The 22390-nt window shown below is 41.7% G+C and overlaps 8 protein-coding genes across 9 annotated transcripts; 3 read left to right on the top strand and 5 right to left on the bottom strand.

Annotated features, from left to right (window-relative positions):
- The first annotated feature begins 3035 nt into the window (after nucleotides 1–3035).
- LOC117571717 (brachyurin) lies at nucleotides 3036–4449 on the top strand. The gene has a single exon (XM_034254016.2). It carries the CDS (start codon nucleotides 3200–3202, stop codon nucleotides 4082–4084), a length of 885 nt encoding a protein of 294 aa, XP_034109907.1. The 5' UTR covers nucleotides 3036–3199; the 3' UTR covers nucleotides 4085–4449.
- Nucleotides 4450–5575: 1126 nt separating this feature from the next.
- LOC117567085 (adenylate kinase isoenzyme 1) lies at nucleotides 5576–10390 on the bottom strand. Of its 2 annotated transcripts, XM_034246840.2 has the most exons (5): nucleotides 10065–10147; nucleotides 6936–7019; nucleotides 6524–6646; nucleotides 6088–6465; nucleotides 5576–6027 (listed from the first exon to the last, which is right to left on the bottom strand). In XM_034246840.2, exons 1-5 carry the CDS (start codon nucleotides 10065–10067, stop codon nucleotides 5929–5931), a joined length of 687 nt encoding a protein of 228 aa, XP_034102731.1. In that variant the 5' UTR covers nucleotides 10068–10147; the 3' UTR covers nucleotides 5576–5928. The 2 variants fall into 2 exon arrangements, with proteins under 2 accessions (XP_034102731.1, XP_034102732.1); XM_034246841.2 differs by lacking the exon at nucleotides 6936–7019 and having other exon boundaries at nucleotides 5577–6027; nucleotides 10065–10390.
- LOC117571865 (adenylate kinase isoenzyme 1-like) lies at nucleotides 10382–11240 on the bottom strand. The gene is made up of 3 exons (XM_052005944.1): nucleotides 11007–11240; nucleotides 10813–10955; nucleotides 10382–10755 (listed from the first exon to the last, which is right to left on the bottom strand). Exons 1-3 carry the CDS (start codon nucleotides 11103–11105, stop codon nucleotides 10446–10448), a joined length of 552 nt encoding a protein of 183 aa, XP_051861904.1. The 5' UTR covers nucleotides 11106–11240; the 3' UTR covers nucleotides 10382–10445.
- Nucleotides 11241–11306: 66 nt separating this feature from the next.
- On the bottom strand, nucleotides 11307–12776 carry LOC117567084 (uncharacterized). Its single transcript, XM_034246839.2, has 4 exons — nucleotides 12701–12776; nucleotides 12533–12648; nucleotides 12286–12473; nucleotides 11307–12230 (listed from the first exon to the last, which is right to left on the bottom strand). Exons 1-4 carry the CDS (start codon nucleotides 12754–12756, stop codon nucleotides 11385–11387), a joined length of 1206 nt encoding a protein of 401 aa, XP_034102730.1. The 5' UTR covers nucleotides 12757–12776; the 3' UTR covers nucleotides 11307–11384.
- An 82-nt stretch (nucleotides 12777–12858) lies between these two features.
- Nucleotides 12859–15070, top strand: LOC117567086 (uncharacterized). The gene is made up of 3 exons (XM_034246842.2): nucleotides 12859–12942; nucleotides 14567–14767; nucleotides 14825–15070. The coding sequence occupies exons 2-3, from the start codon at nucleotides 14576–14578 to the stop codon at nucleotides 14996–14998; spliced, it is 366 nt and encodes a 121-aa protein (XP_034102733.1). The 5' UTR covers nucleotides 12859–12942; nucleotides 14567–14575; the 3' UTR covers nucleotides 14999–15070.
- On the top strand, nucleotides 12967–14534 carry LOC117567082 (tRNA (guanine(37)-N1)-methyltransferase). Its single transcript, XM_034246836.2, has one exon. It carries the CDS (start codon nucleotides 13099–13101, stop codon nucleotides 14494–14496), a length of 1398 nt encoding a protein of 465 aa, XP_034102727.1. The 5' UTR covers nucleotides 12967–13098; the 3' UTR covers nucleotides 14497–14534.
- Nucleotides 15032–15845, bottom strand: LOC117571858 (uncharacterized). Its single transcript, XM_034254253.2, has one exon. It carries the CDS (start codon nucleotides 15823–15825, stop codon nucleotides 15076–15078), a length of 750 nt encoding a protein of 249 aa, XP_034110144.1. The 5' UTR covers nucleotides 15826–15845; the 3' UTR covers nucleotides 15032–15075.
- Nucleotides 15846–15927: 82 nt separating this feature from the next.
- Nucleotides 15928–22318, bottom strand: LOC117567081 (muscle M-line assembly protein unc-89). The gene is made up of 3 exons (XM_034246835.2): nucleotides 21934–22318; nucleotides 19039–21192; nucleotides 15928–18826 (listed from the first exon to the last, which is right to left on the bottom strand). Exons 1-3 carry the CDS (start codon nucleotides 22007–22009, stop codon nucleotides 16746–16748), a joined length of 4311 nt encoding a protein of 1436 aa, XP_034102726.1. The 5' UTR covers nucleotides 22010–22318; the 3' UTR covers nucleotides 15928–16745.
- Nucleotides 22319–22390: the final 72 nt, after the last annotated feature.

Below are 22390 nucleotides of genomic sequence, written 5' to 3' on the forward strand. Positions count from 1 at the left end.
AAAATATAATAATTAAGACAAGCTATTTCAGTAATTAACATTTATAAAACTTAAATTTGACACATTTATATAAGTTGATAATACCTGCTTAACAGTTATGATTACCGGGTATACAAATTGTGTTTGTTACACACACTGGCACAAAGCGTATCGTCATGGGAGTTTGTTATTGGCTTTTGGCCCAGTATTTTAGTTTTTGGGAATTCCGAAACGCTATTGATTTCTTCCATATCATCGGCTGATGCCTGTTTCTTAGCGGCTCTTTCTTCTTTCCTTTAATTTATGTTTTTTTTTTTTTTGCTCACAAAATTAGAATTTGATTTAGCTTTGGGGTCTTGAGCATAAAATGAAACCGACCCAACCGGATCTACCATAGTTTGCCAAATCGCATTTAAACATTTTCGAAAGCATACTGTCTCCAAACCGGGGAATTGCGGTTGTGAATTAGGGATAGGGGCAAGGGTGAGGGGTGAGCGGTGAGGAGGAGGGAGTAACCAAATTGCTGGCATATTGACTACTGGTTCTACGCGACAGCTTCTGCTTATCATTCACGTTCGTTATGGACGTTTTTTAATTAATTTGTTTAGCTTCAAATCAAATAAATTGCGTTCCGTTTTGCCTTGCGGGCTGACGTCAACATTTTGTTTTGTTTTTTGTCATTGTTGTTTTGTTGTTCTTGTTGTTGTTGTTGTTGGGGGGCGGGACCAATAAAAAGGCAAATTGATTGCAACTCCGGGGGTTAATGCACTTTCATACCCTATGTCATAGGTAGAGCTTTTTTTCAAATTTGATCCAATTTCTAGCCCCGGAATATCCAAATCTGACAAATTCCTCAAGGTCAGCTACTTTCTCGAGCAAGGTAAACAAGATTTTTGGCGCCAGTTTCAAGCCGCTGAACTTTGTTGACAAAATAAATAAGTAATAAAAAGAAATAAAAATCAGCAAAAACAGCAACAGCAAAAACAAAACAAAAGCAGATACATTTCGTCGGGTGTTTCCCGAAAAGGCGATTTGCATATAATATTTACATAGTATTTAAATCGCATTTTGTTATAAATCTTTTTGGCTTCTGTCTGAGGAATTTTTGTACACAATTGCCATAATATCACAGCTGCCATTAGTTAAAGCATTTAATTTAAATTAGTTTAAATCGTTGAGATTTAAATGGAAATTTCGAAATTTTACGAGTATTTCAATCAACCCGATCGACCAGTTCTAATTCTCCCAAAAAACCAAAAAACCGAAAACCGAAAAATGAATAATGTGCGCAAATCAAGAGCTATAACGTTTTTATGATGTGCCGAAAACTAATTGGTGACTGAATTAGCTCGCCCAAAAAACTGATATAAAACGGGAAGCAATATTCTAAATTCTAGATAGAATCGAACATTGTTTTTGTTTGTCGATTTCTATCGAATCTGATAATTAACGATCTCGCATCGTGAATTCATGAATTTTTTTTTTTTTTAGATTTGAAAAGTCGTTGAAAATGTCAAGAGTACTTCGCATAAATAAAACGAGCCATCATCGAGAATATATTTAAAATTTTCACACTTTATGCCCAATTGATTTTCAGCAATTTCTGGTATTTCAGCATATGAAATGATTTTTTTTTCTTTTAACTACAGAGGTGTGAATCAATTCAAGGAGTTTCTAATATTCGCATTAACAAAAATTCGTTTGCCCCTTTCATTTGTTGTTACATTTTCGCATTGTTTTTTGTTTGTTTGTTTATTTAGGTTATTTAATTAATGCGACAGACGTCGCCGCTCCTCTCATTAACAACATTCCAAGTTGGCGCCAAATCAATTAACTTCCATTTCCATTTCGATTTTATTTTATGTTTTATTTTTTACGCAGGCGAAAAACAAAATAAAAAAAAACTGGAAAACTTACTGGAAGTATATATTATAAAGCCAGACATATAAACATTTATTGAGTCAGCTTTTGCGAATCATCAAAAAAATAAACCAAAAATCTAGAACTTAATTTGCATATTATTATTTTTTTTTCGTGCGATTTTTGATGATAATAAAAATATTGATTCATCATTGGGTTCAAATGAATTTTGTATGAAAGTTGAGCCCCGAAATTAACAGCATTTCTCACTAAGACTATGACTGAGGCGTAAATTAATAATTTATAAATACAAATCCGAATGGCGCCAGAGAAAAAAAAATGATTTGATACTCTATTGATAATTTTAAGCGGAGTCCCCGTTGTTTATATGTCACAAAAAAATGCGCAAAAGAAGACACTTTCAAAAAAGAAAAAGAAAAACAAAAACAGAGACGAAATGCGAAAACAAATATGTTAAATCGTCATATTTTTATTTGAATATAAACAGTTTCGAAAAAAATGTGCGTTCAGAGAGTTGTTAACTTCAGCCGTATATACGTATGCATAATTAAAAACGTATTTGTCACAAAATTCTCCGGCTGGATGGCACCAACCGAGAACCAACCAACGTCCAACCAGTTCTTCCATTGTCTCGTCGAAAAATATGTGTATGTTTTTCTTGGAATTTGTGTAAACTTACGTCTAATTCCAATTACCCAAAGCCGCGCGAAAAAAAACAGAAACAGAAACAAACAGGAAAGCGCTGTTGAACTCTGGCCCAAGCGAATGAGCGAGCGATAAGAGTTGTTCTATATGCCCATATCAGATATGAAAAAAAAATAAAAAAAATGTTTAAAACAAGATTTTACGACTTGTTTGCTGTCATAATAACAAGCTACCGCAGAAGACAGACAACATCGTCATCGTCTCTGTCGTCGTCAGAGTCGTTTCTCTCTCTCTCTCTTTTTGTCTCTCTGTCGCGCTCAATCCATGACGAAGAGCGACTAAGCTAACGGACAACGCGGCGTATGAGCGACGACGCAACGTTTTTGGGGTCTATGTCTGAGCTCGCTGAGCACGCTGTGCGACCGAGACTCAGACTCAGACGGATAACCGGCAAAACATTGTTGTTGCTGTTGTTCTTGTTGTTGTTGTCGCGATGAGGCGACGTATAAAATATCACGACATCGTCAGAATGGATTTAAATTGAAGCGAACGTTTGAAGCGTGCAGAAGCAAAGGCAAAAATCTCGCCGAAAGTCGAGAAGTGGAAATAACAAAAAGAAGATTTATAAAAACAATACTAAACAAGTGCAAGAACAATTACAAGTGACAAGTGCAATAACAAAAGAACATTCACAATGCAAACAAATACGAGTGCACAAAGTGTGAGCCTCGCTCTTGGGCTGCTCCTGCTGCTGATGCTCTGTCTGATCAGCTCGAGCACTGGCTACGCCATTGGCCAGTCCAAGTTTGGCAAAATCGAAAAGTTCCCCTACCAAGTGATGCTCATCGGCAAGCAGCTGTGGCGCAAACGCATTCTCTGCGGTGGCACACTCCTAGACAAGCGTTGGGTTCTCACTGCCGGCCATTGCACCATGGGCGTCACCCACTACGATGTATATCTGGGCACACGCAGTGTCGAGGACACCGAACAGTTGGGCGGTCTCGTCTTGCGCTCCAATAAATTTATTGTGCACGAACGTTTCAATCCCGAGACGGCGGCAAATGATATTGCGCTGGTTAAACTGCCGCACGATGTGCAGTTCACATCACGTATACGACCCGCCACACTGCCAAGCAACGCCCAGCGATTGGATCAGTTTACAGGCAAGAGTGTGGTGGCCAGCGGTTGGGGCGCCACCGTCGAGATGACCAGCTCCGATGCCATGCAATACACCGAACTCAAGGTGATCTCCAACGCGGAATGCGATGAGGAATACGATGTGGTCACAGCTGGCGTGCTTTGCGCCAAGGGATTGAAGGAGGAGACAGTCTGCACCGGTGACTCGGGTGGTCCTCTTGTCCTCAAAGGCACCCAAATGCTGGTGGGCATCACGAGCTTTGGCCCAGCCGATGGTGAGGCGGGAGGCGGATGCGATCGCACCACAGTTCCCGGCGGATTCACGCGGGTCACTTACTATCTGGACTGGATCGAGAGCAAAATTGGTGGCCAGTCGCACCTGCAGACACACAACAGTCAGCAACATCAACATCATAAGTATCGGGATGACAATCTCATTTAGATAATCTTTAGAGAGAGATGTTATGGCTTTGTGATCTGAAACTCTGACTGAATCGTTTAGCTTTATTTTTGATTTACTTATTTTTTGATATATCAAAATCAGATTTTGATCGTGTGATATTTGTGAATACTCGTCTCAGTTTAGCTAATTTCCAAATTGCAATCATCATGAATTTGTTTCTAGTTGATAACTATTTAAATATCTATTATTTATTCTAATTGTAAGACAACAAAAGCTGAAGCTTGTAAGAGCGAAAAGAAAGCAAGTTGAAATGAAAACAAGAAATAACAAACAACAAAAAAACCAAGAGTTGAAAGCACATTTCAAACAACAATAATAACAAACAAACAAATAACAAAAAACCAGCCCGAATCTTCGTTTTTATTTTAGTCATGCTGATTTTTAGCAATTGGAATTCCCCCGAGATCAACGATCAACCGATCAACTGATGATGATCACTGATCACTGATCAGCAGCTAACCGAGATCATCATCAACAGATAAAAACTTTTACGTGCTCACCGAATTATTTTCACCAGCTTCGTTTCGTTTCGTTTCGTATTATTTTTGCCCTTTACATAATCTCTCTATAAGGTTTTATGCTGGAAATAAGATGTCGAAAAGATTTCGAGTATTTTACATAAACGTTTTCATATTGACTTTACACTCGACTGGGCGCTTGAGCAGCTGAAGAAGCTCAAGAATCTCACACAGTCCACTCCAAGTGGTCATCACTTGAGATCTGATGACGCAGTTCCGTGATAAAATCTAGAGATGATTCCATTCGCTTTGAATGAGGAGAAACAATAACAACAATGAAACTGGAGATTGGGCGATATGACTTTCAGTTTTGTTCTCCTCGATTCTGTTTGTCGTTGATATTGTTCTGTCATAAATTATGTCAGTTCAATTTTTATAGTGAAATCTGGACTTAATATCATTGTAGATGACGTACCCATCATCTGATTTATTAAGTCGATATCAATCACAATCTATTATTGTCCAATGATCCAGATACAGCTTGAGGATATCAAACACTTTAATACGCTTAAAGAATTATTCACATTTCTTAGATTCTCTCTTTAATTGGGGAGTATATATATAAATATATATTTAATGGGGAATATAGTATTATTAGCACTTCCTGCAATTCAATTGCAACTTTGTTTTTGATTAACCATCTGCCCAACGACTTTTAGTTTTTATAAACTGGTTCTTTCCACTAATTTGGCTTTGTAGTTTTCCGTTTCCTAAATAGCACGTGGAGTCTAGTCAAGGTAATTGAATGTTTGGCTTTCTATTTGATCTGCCCTTGGCTTTTCCATTCAACTTTACAAGTAATATATTTCTGAATAAACAGCTTTTCATTAGCAAACAAATCGTGATTTTACAGCCCATTGCATTTAGTTAAAGTGCAATTAAAGGCCATTAATTTCACATCATAAATTTATATAACAGTTGTTATTTGTTGTTGTTTTTTTTCACATTAGTTTTATTGTCGCATATGTAAATAACTTAGAATTTGAGAGATTGTTTCATACTATATATAATAAGTTAAAGCACATGCAGGTATAAAGCTAGAGCTCTAGACATTGTATAATCATGCCTTTTTGTATTCATTTAGATAACATTCGAATAAGTATTTAGTAATATTAATTAATATGCTTATTTATTTGGTGTTAAGCTTTCATCTGTGCGAGTTTTGTGCGTTTTGAGATACCAAAAAGTGCGCTTAAAATGACATTTTTGAATTTGTTTGGTGTTCGATTTGGATTGGATTGCATTAATATTGGGGGGACGAGGACATTATTTGGTTGTTTCTTCTATTGGCACTTTGGCAATTAACTAACAAGAGGCGACTGCCTTTTGACGCTTCTTAAGAACGCATTCGATGGCATCGACAACTTCAGTGAAGATGACGTCAACGTCACGTTCCGCATTGATCTGTAGAAAGAGAATAGAATAGTTTAGTATTTCTTTAGTATGAATTTCAAGCTGTAATACCGTCAGAGTCTTGTCGACATATTGCTCAAGAATTGCGCTGGTGTTTTGCTTGAAGGTCTGCAAGCGGGAACGAATTGTGGCCTCATTGTCATCGGCGCGCTTCACCGCAGCGGCAGCAGCACGTGCCAGAATACGCTGGACCATCGTGTCCTCGGAGCACTCAAAGTACAGGGCCAGATCGGCGGGAGCGATTTGCTCCTCAAAGGCAATGCCCTGGTTCTTCTCGCGTGGATAGCCATCGATGAGGAAACCCTTCGAGTTGCCCTTGGCACGCGACACAGCTCCATTCAGCAGGGACAACACTTCCTGGTTGGACACCAAGCCACCGCTGGACATCACTGCCTGCAATTCACGACCCTTGTCCGAGCCAGAGGCAACCTAGAAGAAAGATAACTGATCAGCAAATGTATGATTATGATTCTATTGCAAACCTTACTTCTTCGCGCAGCAAATCGCCGCTGCTCAAATGCGTGAAACCATATTTCTCCACAATCTTGGCGCATTGAGTGCCCTTGCCACAGCCGGGACCACCCAGAATCCAGATGATTGGAACGTCAACCTGCAAAAAGAGAGTACAGCAAAAGCAGGCAAAGATTAGCAGGGTTCAAGTTTAACTCTTAATCAGGCACAACTATACAATTAGACAAGTTAGTTGGGTTTGTTTCTCTTTGTTTTTTTTTTTTTTTCGTTGACTGGTTTGACGCAAGCTTAGTTAAGTTAGAAGCAGGAGTATAAGATATCAGGTTTCAGCAGCCGCCACATTTCATGCCATATATATACGAATACGAGTACATCAATATAATCGTGGTATTCCCCGAAAAAGGACATCGCCAGTGGGGATTACTTACAGCGGCTCGTGCCTTACGCAGCTGCTCCGCTTTGAGTTTCTCTTGGGCCTCCTTCTTCACGGCCATTTGGTGACACATAAATAACTACACAATTGGTTGGGGATTTGGAATAGGCATAGAGGCAAAGGGTTTTGGTTTAGAACAGTTCTTGAAATTAACACAAAGCAATTTCACTTGGGAGCACACTTTAGATAATTAGTCTGAGAGGTCAAAACTTCTTTAAAAAAACATTTAAATATTGAAAAATTATATTTATTTTTTGTGTTGAAATCCTACCTTAATACAAATTAGAGTATGTAATAAGAAAATACTATTTATATATCATTCCTAAGATATCTTCAAACGCGTTTTTAATCTTCGACGTATTAATTCAACAATCCTATTTATTTTTTGTGATTAAATTGAAATATAATATTAGATAACCACAACTACAATCTGTCATTTTAATGATACAAATACAAATTAGAGTATATTATATGAAAAATATAACTATAATCTTTCATTCCTTTCATTCATTGGAGTATGTTATAGGAAAAATAGAACTATAATCTTTCATTCCTAAAATATCTTTTCAAGCGTTTTTAATGTTCTACGAATTAATTCAAATTATTTCTTAATGCAATTTGGAGAATGTTATAAGAAAAATATAACTATAATCTGCCATTCTTATGATCCTAGTACAAATTGAAGTATGTTATATGAAAAATATAACTATAATCTTTATTCCCAAGATATCTTAAAAAGCGTTTTTAATCTTCGACGTATTAATGAAAGCTTTTCCCTTCTCATGTGCAAAAATCGAGGAAATAAATCATAAAACAGGCATAAAATTAATCTGCAAGGTGTTTTGATATGCCAAAAATAACCATAGCCATTATCTTCAACTTTCAGTGTCATTCGGGTGAACTATAACAAAATTGAATATTTTTCCTAGGTAGTTATTATATTTGCTTGGCATCCAGCCAATAGCTAAAAACATTTTGTCTGCCGAACAACTTTAAAATACACAATTAGTGCAGCCTTCAAAAAAGTGTAGCTATATATATTCTATATACTATAGTTATATATATATAGAAATGTGTGTGCGTGTGTTCATAAATTGTAAGTCGCCAACTGACATTGATCTTGAACGCAGTCAATTATTTGCTGAGCGAGTGTCGAGGGGAGGAAGGGCATATTCTCTGTTCTCTATTAGTTATTCAATTATTGATAGAATTTACAGAGTGTGAACCCCTCTGATGGATTCTACATAGTGCTGTGTGTGTTTAGCATTTGCTGTGATTTCCAATTTATCGCGCAATTTTCACCGAAATTGTATAAACAAATGAAATGGAATTGGGTTTTATTATAGTGTAGGTGGTAGCTGATGGCGTGGAAGGTGCTATTCGCTCTAATTTTACTATTTGTTATTGTATTTGTATATCTATGTATCGCCCATATATTATATAAAATACATGCCACTATATTTTCGACTGTTCCGCATTGTCGCACCTAACGAACCTAACAACCAAATAGCAAAAATTGAATGAATTTCGCTTTAGTTTTGATAATGTGCAGGTTGTTGTTGTTGTTGTTGGTGTTTGTTTTTCGCATAAATATCGCCGCATAAATTCTTTTTGTTGTTGTTAAGCTCGCACGAGTTCTTTCGCCACAATCTGCCACAACATTTTCTATGAAAATTCTGATTTTCAATGCTACATCTTTTACGTAATAACAACAGATTGCTTTTTATACTCTAACAGCAGACAGATTATGCTACGTTTTTTTATGAATGTGCTACATTTCATAAAAATAGTTTTTTTTTTACTGAATGCGGATTTCTAACGAAACTTTCTCAAGCATATTTATGAAACGAAGGATCGTTTATGTATCCTTACAACTAATATTTTCTATAGATTTCTTTTTATTTATAAGTATTCACCTTCAGTTTATTCCATACTCATTCATGAGTATTTAATATTCGGTGTGTCAAAGATACTTATTATAGTTTTCTATATATTTTTTTAATGAGTTTAGTGACCTACTATGAAAGTCATTTGCAAGGATGCGCGTCATTTTATTGTGGAACATTTGTTTTAGTTCCCAAAAGTACTTTCGTTTAAATTTTTAATAACACTTTCACACAGACAGCACACACACACTTAATTACTAAACGGAACTAAATAGAAACTTTTTGTTATTATTGATTTTAAGTATTTTTGGTGAAAAATTCCATCCGTCGCGACTTTGTGTTTAAACAAATTTGAACTGATCGAAAAATAACTGCGACTGCTTTGGAGTCACCACATAAAACATATGTATGGATATATATATTTTTTTTGTTATTAGTAATGATGACCGACTAGTTCGGGTAGCGCCAATAAACACATTTTCAACTGGCTCGTCGAGACTCGCTAATGAATCAAGCCCCGCCAGAAATTCCTGTGCCGGCAGCTTTAACCTGTCGTCCGTTGTTTCAATTTATTCAAATCGCTCTGTTGGACTTTGACGTCAAAATTTTGTCTTGTCTTGGCTTGGAATGTGAAATTTCGGCTTTTTATTGTTGGTTTATTGGCCATTTGAGTTGCTAATTTTTGGCGGTGTGCGGGAACGGAGAAATAAAAAACAGTTCCCCTCAGTTGTTGTGGGAATTTCACAGTGATCAGTTACCGGTTCCTCACTTTTTTTTTACGTCTCCGAAATTTATAGCTAAACAGCTGATGGCGAGCTTAGCCGTGTTTACACACATACACACATACTTACTCGCACATATGTTCGTTAAAGGCGCAAAACAATGTTTACATACACACATTCTGATTCACATGTTCGTAAACAGTGTTTACATACTCACATTGTGATTCATATGTTTGTAAACAGTGTTTGCATACATACATACATACTTATTCTTATTATGCTCCTAAGTAAACACAGAGGGAAATGCACAAGGTCAGAAAATGCATTGAGGGCTTTTAGAGTGAAATGGGGGCTCTCAAGGTCACGTGAGCCGAGGAAATATGTATTACTTACTCTCTTCTAATCGCTAATATGCAATCAAAGTGAAAGCAATAGAATTGCTCAAACAAAAATAAACTAGTACGCGGGCACTCACACACTTGTAACACACACACACACTCACGCAAACGCACTCACCATGATGATGTATATGAGGTATATACGCTGCTGCTGCGGACCTTTCGTTGAACAAATCGCGAACGGCTTGTCGTTTAAGTATCGCTACTTGAGCTACTTGTTAATTTTCGCACACTTTCTTGTTGCTGTTGTTGTTGGATTTAAAGATTTTTTTATGCGGCCGAGACGATTTTCCTCCCTTAATGCAGCGTGTGTCGAGAGCGACTGAACGCCAAGCTTTCGACAAGAGGCTAACGGTTTCGGAAAGCTTATGCCATGCAGCTTTGTGTGAGCTTTTTTTTGGTTGCGTGCGTACGAAAATCGAAAACGAAAACAAATCTGTGCAATACAATTTTAAGATTTTTTGTGTTTCCAACTTGAATTTTGATTAATTGCGCCATGTTAATGTGAGGAACGTGAAATTGCAATAGGATTGCCATAATTCTTAGCAATTGCGTCTATATTGGGCACCACATCATTGAAAATGTCGCTGGAATTGCGTTCCGCATCAATTTGCATTATTTTATCCGAATATTGAGCTAACACCGGCTGAGCATTTCTCATATAGAAACTAACTGTTGATGGGAGAGTGGTGCTATCCACCGATCTACGCGTCTCCGCTGTTTGCTGGCCAATTTCCAAAGCAATGATCAAATCGGGAACTCCGATGCTTTGCTCCAAAATTGCAGCATCACTCTGATTTTGCGGATAGCTGATGACAGATGATACAAAATTGCTTAAATCTTGATCATGTATCTCAAAAACCTACCCATCTATAACGAAACCTCTGAGAGAACCTCGATTGCTCATTATTTCGCTTTCTAGCAGGTGCACACATTCCGCGAGAGGAACTTCGTGACCCTCTTGACGCTTTGCAGCAAATTCAACACCCTTTACAGAATTAGACCGAATCTGCAAAAACAGTAAGTTAACTTATAGTTAATGATATCCTCAATAGCTTGCCTCTCTCTCCACCAACTCGCTAGGAGACAGTAGTTTGTAGCCGTACTTATCCACAATATTTTGGGACATCGTGCTCTTCCCGCTGCTTGGTCCGCCCATCACCCAAACAATAGGCACATTCTGTGATTTATGAGAAAGTCATAATAAATATTCCCACTCTATTTGCTAAATTACCATTGCAATCGATTTCAAGAAAAATGAATACAAATTTAAAATATTCTGAAACAAAATGATAAAAACATGACAATAAAAAATTTAGAATGCTAACAGGCTTAACATTTTGTACGTCACTCGAATAATGATTGCGTATTTTATTGAGTCGAAATATAAATTAGCAAACAATTACACACACAATTAATTGAGCTATCGCAAAAATCATCAGCTCATATAATATAGAAACGCCTGAATTTGTTTAGATTCGCTAACGGATATGACAAGCAACGGCGGGGCACCAGCAGTGGGTGAGGAAATTGAGAGAATTGAGTGCTGCTGGCGTTGGCACTTGATCATCTCATTATGGGTGGGAAATGGTTCATCTGTTGCCACTATAACAACGCTGAATGTGGGCGCCTTTGGCGCACTGCGCCTGAAACCCTCGTTGTGTAGATGCAAATCAAAGCTAATATTCAAATTGCGCAAATCGGAATAATCCTCGGTCACATCATAGTCATCTTGTTGGAGTTGCACTATATCGAATCTCTCAAATATTTCCTTGAATTTCGTATAGTTCGGTTCCGTTTTAAGATTGTCAATAAGGCTTTCAGTGTTTCTCGTTTTTACTCTTTTAGTTGCTGCATCCTCTTTTGGCTCTGATTGCGCTCTTCGCTTACGTGTATCGAATTTAAAATCTTCCTTTAAGCTGTTGTCTTCTACACTCGGGTGAGTTTGGTTCACAATCTGAAGCTTTAGGTCTGCCATTCGCGATTGCGCAGTGACATAATAATGAGATGCTTTGATGTATTCAGGCGCTGGCTTATTGCTTATAGTCTCCTCCAAGAGGGCCCAAATGCAATCCTCACTGCTTGGTGCAGCAGCTGATTTTACTGAAATAGTTGGGGCATCTTGGCAAGCTGTTTGATGCCTAACCACAATGTATCCAGCACGTGACAGGGCCGAGTACACTAAATAATTATTGTACTTCTCGCTGGATTCCTCGCCCAGCAGTAATAAATAGGCCTGTTCCACAGAGACAATCATTTGGCAATACTCCAATTGCAGACGGTTCTAAGAGATCGACATTTTAGTGCATTCTGTGTTATACATTATTTTAAAATTATACCAATTCTAGGAGAAATAGTGCCTCGTAATATTCCAAATAGAGTTTGCCTTGCCTGTTGAAGCCAAAGCTCTCAAATTTGCCATCTTTGCGCAGCACTTCAGCCGCCTGTTGATCCTTGTGCCACTCGGCAATGGCACGTCCCGTGTGTCGCTCGATGCGTCGCGTTGACAATACGCTGCGTAAATTTGCTGCAATATAAAATAAAATTGATTAAGATACAAAGTAATTAAGCAACGAACAATATTACCATATGCATGTTGAAGCTCCTCCTGTTCGGCCGCGCTACCTTCCACGTTGGTTCGTTTTAGACCGATTCGAGGGGATTCAACTTCTGCATGACGGTGCACAATAAGTTCTGCAGCACTATAATTATTATTATTGTTACAACAAAGCTTTAATTTTATTCATTACGTACCTTAAATACGAGTTTTTTGTTTGTATTTCAATCACACTTGCTAGCGCGCCGCTCATTTTACCACTAACAGCTGTTAACTGAGACGTTGCCAGAAATTTCACCAACGTTTACAGTGTGGCCACTTGTGATGTATCACTCTTTATGTTCACGTCAAATGGAATTTTTTAAATATCTTTTACGGTCACACTGCTACAACAGCAAGTGCTTCATTAATTTAGTTTTTGGTTGCAATTATTACTAAGGTAAACAATTTAAAAGATATTTGTGAATTTTTAAATTACTGAGAGTTCGTTGCCAATACCCAGTTAGTTATTGGACTGATTCTTGTAATTAAAATATCCACGAAATACTCTTAAATAAAACATCAAAAAGAGTAACGTGTTTGTGCACGTTTTTTGATGTTTGCACTGATCGTCGAGTCGCGCATTCCCAAAATCTCATATTTGTTGAGAATAAGCAAGCGCTTCCGACACTACTACAGAAACATGGACTGCCCGGAGTTGCTGCCACCCGCGACTGTGCGTGGCATGACTGAACTGCACCGCGCGGAGTTCCAAAAACGCATACAAATCCCCCGACTCCAAGTGCCTGAGTCTCAGGTGCAACGTGTAATTCCGCTTGTCAAGAAATTGCTGCTCAAAATGGAGCATCTACACCCAGTGCGCTCGGTGGAAAGTGGACGTGAAATACTACTACATCCGTTGTCCGTGAAAAACTGGCAATCGTTACCCACAGAAGCGCTAGCTGAGCAACAGGTGACCGAAGACAACTTTTGCCATGCGGAGCTCGAGTTGAACTACGAAAATTGGAGCGCTAATGAGATATTAAAGAGCGTGCTTCCCGCCAACGAAGAAGGTCTCTCCTCCTTCTCGCGCATTGGACATATCGTGCATCTGAATCTGCGGGATCATCTGTTACCATATAAACAGCTAATTGGCGAGGTGCTGCGGGACAAATTACCCAATTGTCGCACGGTGGTTAACAAGGCGTCCACCATTGACAACACCTATCGCAATTTTCAGCTGGAACTAATATGCGGCGAGGCAGAGTACCAAGTGGAAACCAAAGAGAATGGCATTCCATTTGAGTTTGATTTCTCAAAGGTGTATTGGAATCCACGACTGTCCACGGAGCACGAACGCATTGTTAAGCTGCTGCAGCCTGGGGACGTGCTCTATGATGTGTTCGCTGGTGTTGGCCCATTCAGTGTGCCGGCAGCAAAGAAGCGTTGCCATGTGCTGGCTAACGATTTGAATCCCGTCAGCTTCGATTGGCTGCAGCACAATGCCAAGCGTAACAAGTGCCTGCCTCAGATACGCATGTATAACAAAGATGGACGAGAGTTTATTCTCCAAGAGTTGCGCGAAGATTTGCTGCAACGCTGGCGTGCAGCAGCAACAACACCTACTGCTTATAGCATACACATTACAATGAATCTACCAGCGATGGCTGTGGAATTTTTGGATGCATTTAGAGGCCTCTACACAGCGGAAGAACTCGCCGAGCTGCCCGAGGACTTGAACTATCCGCAAGTGCATGTTTATTCCTTCGCCAAGGGTGAGGACACCAAGACGTTGGTGCGGCAACTGGTGGAAAGTAATCTGGGTTCTGTCTTGGAGAGCGAACTGCAGGGTATTAGTTTTGTGCGTAATGTGGCGCCCAACAAAGACATGTATAGAGTATCCTTCAAGTTGACACGACAGCTATTGACAACTCCAAAACAGGCGTTGCGCAAGCGAGCTGCAGAAGAGCAGGACGACATCTCGGAAGCAGTTACAAAAGTGAAATGTGTTTGATGATGTTGACAATAAAAAGTTTGTTGTAACAGAAATCTACGAAAATCGTGTATTTTCTTTATAATTGCAGCTTCACAACATGGGTCGCAATAAGGCAAATGCCAAGAAGGCTGGGGGATCGGGAGCCGGCAAAGCAGCTGGTGCTGGCGCTGGAGCAGGAGCAACAAAGCCGGCAATAAACAAATCGAAGAAAGCTAAGAACCTGTTTAAGGTTAACAATGCCAAGAGCAACAAAAAGAAACCTAAGGAAGTGCAGGGCAAGTTGAAGCAGGTGAGCTCAAGTCCCATTCCTGATTACAACAAATTTACTGAAATTTCCGTATTTCAGATCAAAGAGACTGTCAAGTCCAAGCAGGAGAAGGTAGATGCCACGCTTAAGGTACTGCACAAGGATATGGTCGTGAAGAAGCCAAAGCCTTCAGTGCCGTCGATTAAAAACAGCAGAAAGCCACCGGCCAATACCACAAAAGTCTCGGACTCGCTGGGCAAGCTCAAGTTCTGAGCCTAGATTATAGAAAACTGTTAATTCTGCTAGTTCAAATGATTATTCAAATATATTTTAGATATATTGACAGCTGATTAAAGTATCAATCCAGGTGGCATAACAGCACCAGGAGCCACCGTAGGAGTGAGGGATGGTGTGCCTGGAGCAGCTGTTGTGGTGCCATTAATAGTATTCCAGCCAAAAAGATTGCGAATCAATGTATCCAAATGGATTTGATCGATGCCCGCTGCCTGTAACTCGTTGACCACAGTTTGTGTTGAGGGCATAGCGAGCCAACGTTCGTAGACCACTTGAAGAGCCTGCAGACGACTCCAGAACTCGGCAAAGATGCCCGGCAGCTGTAACTTGGCTTGGATGTGTGCCTGTATGGCATACTGTGGGAAGTACATCTCAAGTTCGCTAAGGAATCCTGCCCAGCCGGAGACAGTACCCGACCAGTAGGGATAACGATTGACCAGAGTCACACACATTTCCATGTCCTCCAATTCAAACTTGCCTCGCGATAGAGCTAGTTGTTGGTTCACCCATTGCAGAAACATTACAATTTCTGGCTGGGACCGTAGACGCCATCGTGCTGTGAATCCTCCATTGCTGTTGAGAATACGCACAAAGGCCTGGAACTGTGCGTCGTTGATCAGGTAACGCACAAGCAGTTGATTCATCGGTTTAAACTGTATCAGACTGTAGATCTCCATCAGTTCCTGTGCTAGATCTGTGGCGGGTACGAAGGGTGCCGCAAAATGACCGCCATTGGGCACGACGACGCCGGCACTAAGTCCAATGACCAAGCAGAGCGACAAGATTCCAACGGTAGTAGCCCTCATGACTGCATGATCTTTGTGTAATGATCTGCATGGCTTTTTATACCACTTTTCCCGATGATTCTTTGAATTCTTGGCTATCAGATAAGAAGAAACGAAATTTGTCGCAGAGTCGTAAACATTTAGCCTGATAACACGAGACCAGATCCCATTCGATCTGTTTATAGTGGGATTCTTAATCTTTCACCGGAACTATCTGACGTAAGAGTAATTTTTGTTTTTGTGTGCTTTATTCTCCAAAGTAAATGAGCAACAATCCAGAAGACCGACGAATAAACCTCAAACGAACACAATACGATATATGTAGTAAATAAGTATAACATTAAATTCTAGACACAAACACACAACGAAAGCGACCTTAAATAAGACGTAGAAATATATATATAGATAACCGATATCCAAAGCAAATAAACATATGATTATTAAGTTTAATGTTACAGAAATAGGGATGCACTTTAAGCTTGATTACAACGGTAAAATCAATCGGACAAATAAATAATTTATGTTATTGAAAATCGAAAGAAAAAAGTATATTCAGCTTGAATACATAAATAAAATAAAGAATAAGTCTCTATTATCAGTCTAATACGAACAGATATGGTTCTATATTCGGAAAAGCTAAAATTATAATTGGGAAACTCTTTTTTATCGGACAATGAAAATTGCAGTTTTTGGATATCAACAAATCTTAACCGGACTTAGAAAAAATTAGCAAATAGTTAATGCATATCTGTTGGATCGGTTAACTATTCATTTTGTTGAGGACCGTAAACGTAGGGTTATTCATAGAAAAAGTTCGTCGTAGAGCTGAACTTGTAGAACTTAAGCTTAAAATACGTACAAGAGTTGTATACAAGTCGTTAAATTGATTGATAAGAACTAACTTAACTGATAAACGCATTGCGAACTCAGGATCGGATCTCTTAGGTGCCTTCGTCGTTGCCCTTGCGACGCAGCCAGCTCGGTATGTAACCCCGCAGAGCCTCGCCCAACTGTCGATATATCATTAGGGCGAGAATCGGCAGTACAAGGCGTGCGTCCTTGAAGAGATACACATAGCAAGCGACCAGGAAGAGCACCAAATCCGTTGAGTAGCTGAGCGCAGAGCGCACCTTCTCATGGGCTTGCTCTTCAGATCGCGACTGCATCAGCGCCAACGTGGCCGCCTTCTCCAGGAGCTCACGATCCACAGCGGAGAGAAGCAGTGCTGTCTGCGAAGCTCGATCCATGGGTACGATGCTGTTGCCCACTGTGGACAGTGGTGGTGGTCTGCTAAGTGAGGCATCGCGGGATCGTGTGCTTGAGGGCACACGTCGTTTAATTACCCGTTTGACCTTTACCAGGCGGGTGCGCCCTCGTGCATCGGGACGCGCTTCAACAATTTCGCTCATTACATTTTCGTTTACGGCATCCGCATCATCAGCGTGCTTTTTCTTTAACTTGGGCGGCGGCACCACCAACACCGTGGGGTATTCTGGCTCCTCTAGTCGTGCTTGATCGCTCGCAGGCGTCTCAGGCGTTTTGCTTACGTTGTGCATCGCATGTCTGCTGGCCATATCACGTACATGGACAAGCTGTTCTCGTTCCGTTATGGATAGACGACGTTCCCGGCCGGCAGTCGGCGGTGCCAGCAACATATCATCGTGATCGGGACTTTGGGCACGTCGTTGTTGATGCTCCTCGGCGGCACCAGCATCATCGTCTTCATCATCACCAGCTCGGGCAGCGGCACGTTTTAGTTCATCACGGTCGAGGTAGAGGGGCGTATGATATTTGTGGGTGCTGCTCACCTGACGTACCAGATCGCTGTAGTGATCAACGGCAGCATGTGCCTCCTCCTGCATCAGACGTTGCTCTTCCTGGCGACGCAATTCTTCCTCTTCTTTGGCTTTGCGTTTTGTCTCGAGGTCTGCAGCAATTGCTGCCGCATTTGTTTTCTCCAGCGGATTAGATATCTCCTCATTGGCCTCGGTATTCTTCTCGGTAGCAGTGCGTTTATCCCTATTAAAGAACGACTTGATGCCCTTCGCCAGATCAAGTTTCAGATTACTGGCATTTGGCGCAGGAGCAAAGCTGGGTGGGATGTTAGTGTTCGAGTTTCCATTTCCATCTGGTGTGGGACTATTGGGCTGACTAGCAGACTGTTCCATGTGCTCGTTAGAGGAGCGCTTCAATATAGGCTTTGGTACAAAGTCAGGACTTGGCAACGGCATTGGACGGGTGAGCACAACGGCTGCTTGTTCAGGGGTCGGAGCTCGGTAAGGCGTGAAGGTTCCGGCACCCATGTTACGTGGATGATAGGTCTCCAAGTCTCGAGGACTGGGCGAACGTGTGCGCGCCAACAACTCCCTCTTAAATTGTTCAATTGAGTCCTGCTCTGACGACGCTGTGCTCTCAGTGTAGTCGGAGCCTAGATCGTAGCCCTGTCGCTGTTCCTCGTCCATGTCCTCCATTTCCTCACTATCTTCGGCTGTGCTCTCCGTTCGATCCTCATCCTCCTCCAGCTCTCGTTCTTGCTCCTCCTCGCGGCTGTCTTTTTGCTGCTCGGATAACAGGAATGCCGTTGTGGCTCGTGTGAGGTTTTTTGTGTTACCTACATTGATGTCCTCTCGCGAGTCCCATTTACGACCCATTGGCACCATGTCCGCCGATTGTCGACGCAGTTCGCTTCGCCGCTCAAAGGATGCACGCTCCGCTTCAGTCATGGAACCCAAGCGCTTACGGAACGTCGCTGTCGGCGCTGGAGCGCTAACTTGTGGTGTTACCTTCTCACGTGTTGGTGCCGTTGTCTTACCCTTCGTTTTAGAAGCCTGTTCCAGTTCAACGGCCTCATAGAATCGGGCCATGGCACGTTCGTAGAGCAGCTCCGTAGAGCTTACAGAACGACGCAGCGGGAAGGTCGTGTGCAAGTTGGTAAACTCCAAGAAGGCCAAATCGGGTGCCGATATCGAAATCGGTGGCGGTTGTATAGCGTCCTCTAGTTCCAGCTCGAAGGAATCTTGCTCTTAAATTGACAAAGAGAGAATTGCAAACGTATTAGACGAGTTGGTATGAGGGGAATTTAGTGGAATACCCAAGGAATTTAAAAGAATTGCTACCAGGGGTCTTTAAAAAGCTTAGTTCGGGAAATTCAATCAAAGCAGTTTCATCACTCTTCTATGAGCGGAATTTAGTAGATTTTATAACAATGAGATTAATAGAACTCCTATTACTTACTATCTTTGTCCTTGACCTTGCTGTTCTTGTCGAAGACCACCAACATAAACTCGTTGCTGGTGTGGACCTCGTCGTGTTTATCTGCTGGTTTTTGTGGTCGCATCTTCGTCACTGGTGGCTTTGGCTCCGATGTGGGAGTTTCCGGCACCAGGGGCTCGGGAGCGGGCGATTGAACTGGTGGAGCACTAATCTCAATTGTCGGCAATTTTTCGCTCACTTTGGCAGTGGTGGCAATAGCAATGGCCAGCGCCGGCACATGTTTGGCTGGACTCAGTGCGTGGCCCGAGAAACGTCTGACATTTTGATTAACGCCCAACGTGACGGGTTCAGCACTGCGCTGCAGGGCAGGCGTAGATTTAATGGGTTCCGGTGGCGTAGGACTCTTTCGCAATGGCGTAGGCTGACGTGGTGAAAGCTCTGGTTTTGCTTGAGGTGGCTGTGGCAATGGCGGTGGCTTGGTTGCCGCTGGACGTCCTGGGGATTTATCCTTTTGGACTGCAGGTTTCGGGTTGAACAATTTTAGCGGTGACGTTGCTGTTGGGGACCTTAATGGCTTAGGCTGTACCTGTTCCGGCTCCACTTTATCTACCAAAGCTGTTGTGGTAATTAGCGTTAAATTGAGTTTAGGGTTGGAGCCAGGTCGGCTGCCATGAGCTGCAGTTGAATCTGCGCTGCTTAATGAGGGACTCTTGCGCACAGTCATCTTAAGCGCCTGATCTGAAGTACCGTAAGACATTTCGTGACGCAGTTGCTCACTATCGATCAACTGTGGAGTCGGTTTTCGTGATCCCCTTGGAGATTGCTTGGGCGATGCAGACATACTAGTCGCAGCATCCGCATGTGGACGCGGTGGCGACAACGTCTTACGTCGTGGAGGCACCGGTTTTCCTTTGTCCTTTTCTTTATCTCTGTCCTTTTCGTCGCCGGCAATTCGCGTAGCCGATTTGGGTTTGGTGATACCACGCTTGGGATCCGGTATGAAGAGCAGCTCCGACTCCTGCGAAGGCTCACTGAGTCCATAAGGATTTTCCGCCTTAACCCGGAACTTGTACTCAGATCCCTCAATCAGATCGTGGAGTGTGGTGCTTAGAGCACGCGTCGTCGCCGCCTTCAACCACACGTTCCATCCAATGCGAAAATACTCGACAATGTAGTTGCCAATCTTGCAGCCACCATCATCCAAGGGTGCAGTCCACGACAGCGTGGCAGACTTGCCAAAGGACATGTTAAGCTTTGGAGTACCAGGCGCATTCGGTCGTGCAGTCACCGTGACCAAAAAGGAGGCAATATCCTCCCCCAGCTTGTTCCAGGCACGCACCATGTACTCACCACGATCTGCCCGCTGTACATTGTCGATCTTTAGCAGAGAGTTCTTTTCCGTGTTGGACACCTCAAAGCGATCGCCAGGTACAATAACTTCACCCTCATGCAGCCAAGTAATGGCTGGCGGTGGCTGACCAGCTACGCCCACCTTGAGACGCACCACTTCCTCAGCCTCGACAATGAGGCCATCCTCGTAGGTGCGTGGCAGACGGATCTTAGGTGGCGCCTGCACCAGAAGACGACTCTTGGTGACCACATGGCCAGCTCGATTGGTGGCCGAGCATTTGATCTCGCCTTCATCGGTTAGCGCCACCTGGTGTATGATCAGTACGCTGGCATCATGTTCATTGACTATTTTAGTGCGGCGACTGCTGAAGATCTCGTAGCCATCCTTGAACCAGTTGATCTCCGGCGGTGGTTCACCGAGAACGCGCACACGGAACTCAATGCGTTCATCCTCTACGGCATTCATATCCACCAGCTCCTCAACGAAACGCGGTACACTAATCGCATTCCTTTGCAGAGTGACGGTCAGTGGATCGGACAATTCACTGGCATCGGAGCGTCCAACAATGTTCTCGGCAAAGCAACGAAATTCGTATCGCCAGCCCGGCTCCAATCCGCTGATTTGGATCTCACAGCGATCGATTGGAGTGGGCGTGGCACGCACCCAATGTGGCGAACCGACGCGACGCTGTTCAACCGTATAGCCAGTGATGGGAGAGCCACCGTCCAGCAGCGGGCGATCCCAACGCAAGTTGACAACATCGGGCTGCTGCTCTGAGAGCGCCAGTGGCGTCAGTATCGGACGACCCGGTGGCGAGGGTCGTTCTGAAAAAAGCATCATGAAATCAAAAATCACAGGTATGTAAATAATGCACTCAATCACTCAGAAGCAAAAGAAAACTCTCGCGCTCTTTGAAAACATTACTTTGCTGTCTTGAGAATTTCAGGCCAAAGATTGAACATAGAAAAACAATGTACAACATGACAGAATGGTAAGCGCAAAAATGCTCCACTATGAGATACCGATTTACTCAGAACGAAGTACATATAAATGAGTGTATCAACAGTCTTTAAAATTATTTTGTTTATTTTTTATACGCTTACAAGAGAAGGAGGAATGAGTGTAGATTGATTCTAAAACAATAGTTCAAAGGAACTTATGAGTATTGTCGACAAATTTAGAGACATCTTTAAGATTACGGAGTTTGTGCGGAAAGCGGACAAGTGAACGGAAATGAGTACATACCCTATTGGCTCGAAAGAGAAAATTTATACATTATTGTATTCTTTTGTCTGTAAAACACATTCTGGCTTAACACAAACTTATACTACCCGCCCATCCATTAGGAACGCGGGTATAAAAAGACCAAACGGACCAAACGGCAACCACTTGAGTGTGCGAGTGGCTAAAAATAACCAAATTTCTAGCGCTCCCACCAACTAAGCGTATGTGGACTATGTGCGCTCTCACAGCCAATTAGAGATATTTTCTATGTGGAATATCGGGAATACGAATATTTTAACAATTTCACAGTTTATTTTTCTTTTGCATTTCGAAAAACTTGCCTGCCGATTTCCAATGCACATTCTTTTTGGGCCGTCCAGTTTGTACTGTCTGCAGTTTACCCGGTTGATTGCCCATATCCGTATACTAAATATTTAACCTATTTGCAATTATCTGTGCATATATAGAAGTTTCTATATATAGGCAGCCGCCTTCAACTTTACGCACTCAATACTTCGCGTATTCGCGTCGATACAATTCGTTTTCAATACTTTTTCGAATGCGTTTTCTTAGTTTTTTTAATTAACTTTCAGTTTAACAATGTATTTTTCGTAGTCTGCAGTTTTGATTTGCAATCGTTGCAGCCATTTTTACGGAGCGTTAAATAATCCGTTCGTCAGTATTAGCCAAGACATTCCACACAAAATAAGCTTTGGGCGCTAAGAAATGTCAACGGCAACTAACTCGCGGGGTTGCCAGTCATACAAAGTATTGAACCAGCTGCGCACCTATCGAAAC

The sequence above is a fragment of the Drosophila albomicans genome, chromosome 3, assembly GCF_009650485.2.
Source record: "Drosophila albomicans strain 15112-1751.03 chromosome 3, ASM965048v2, whole genome shotgun sequence".
In the NCBI taxonomy this organism is placed as follows: domain Eukaryota; kingdom Metazoa; phylum Arthropoda; class Insecta; order Diptera; family Drosophilidae; genus Drosophila; species Drosophila albomicans.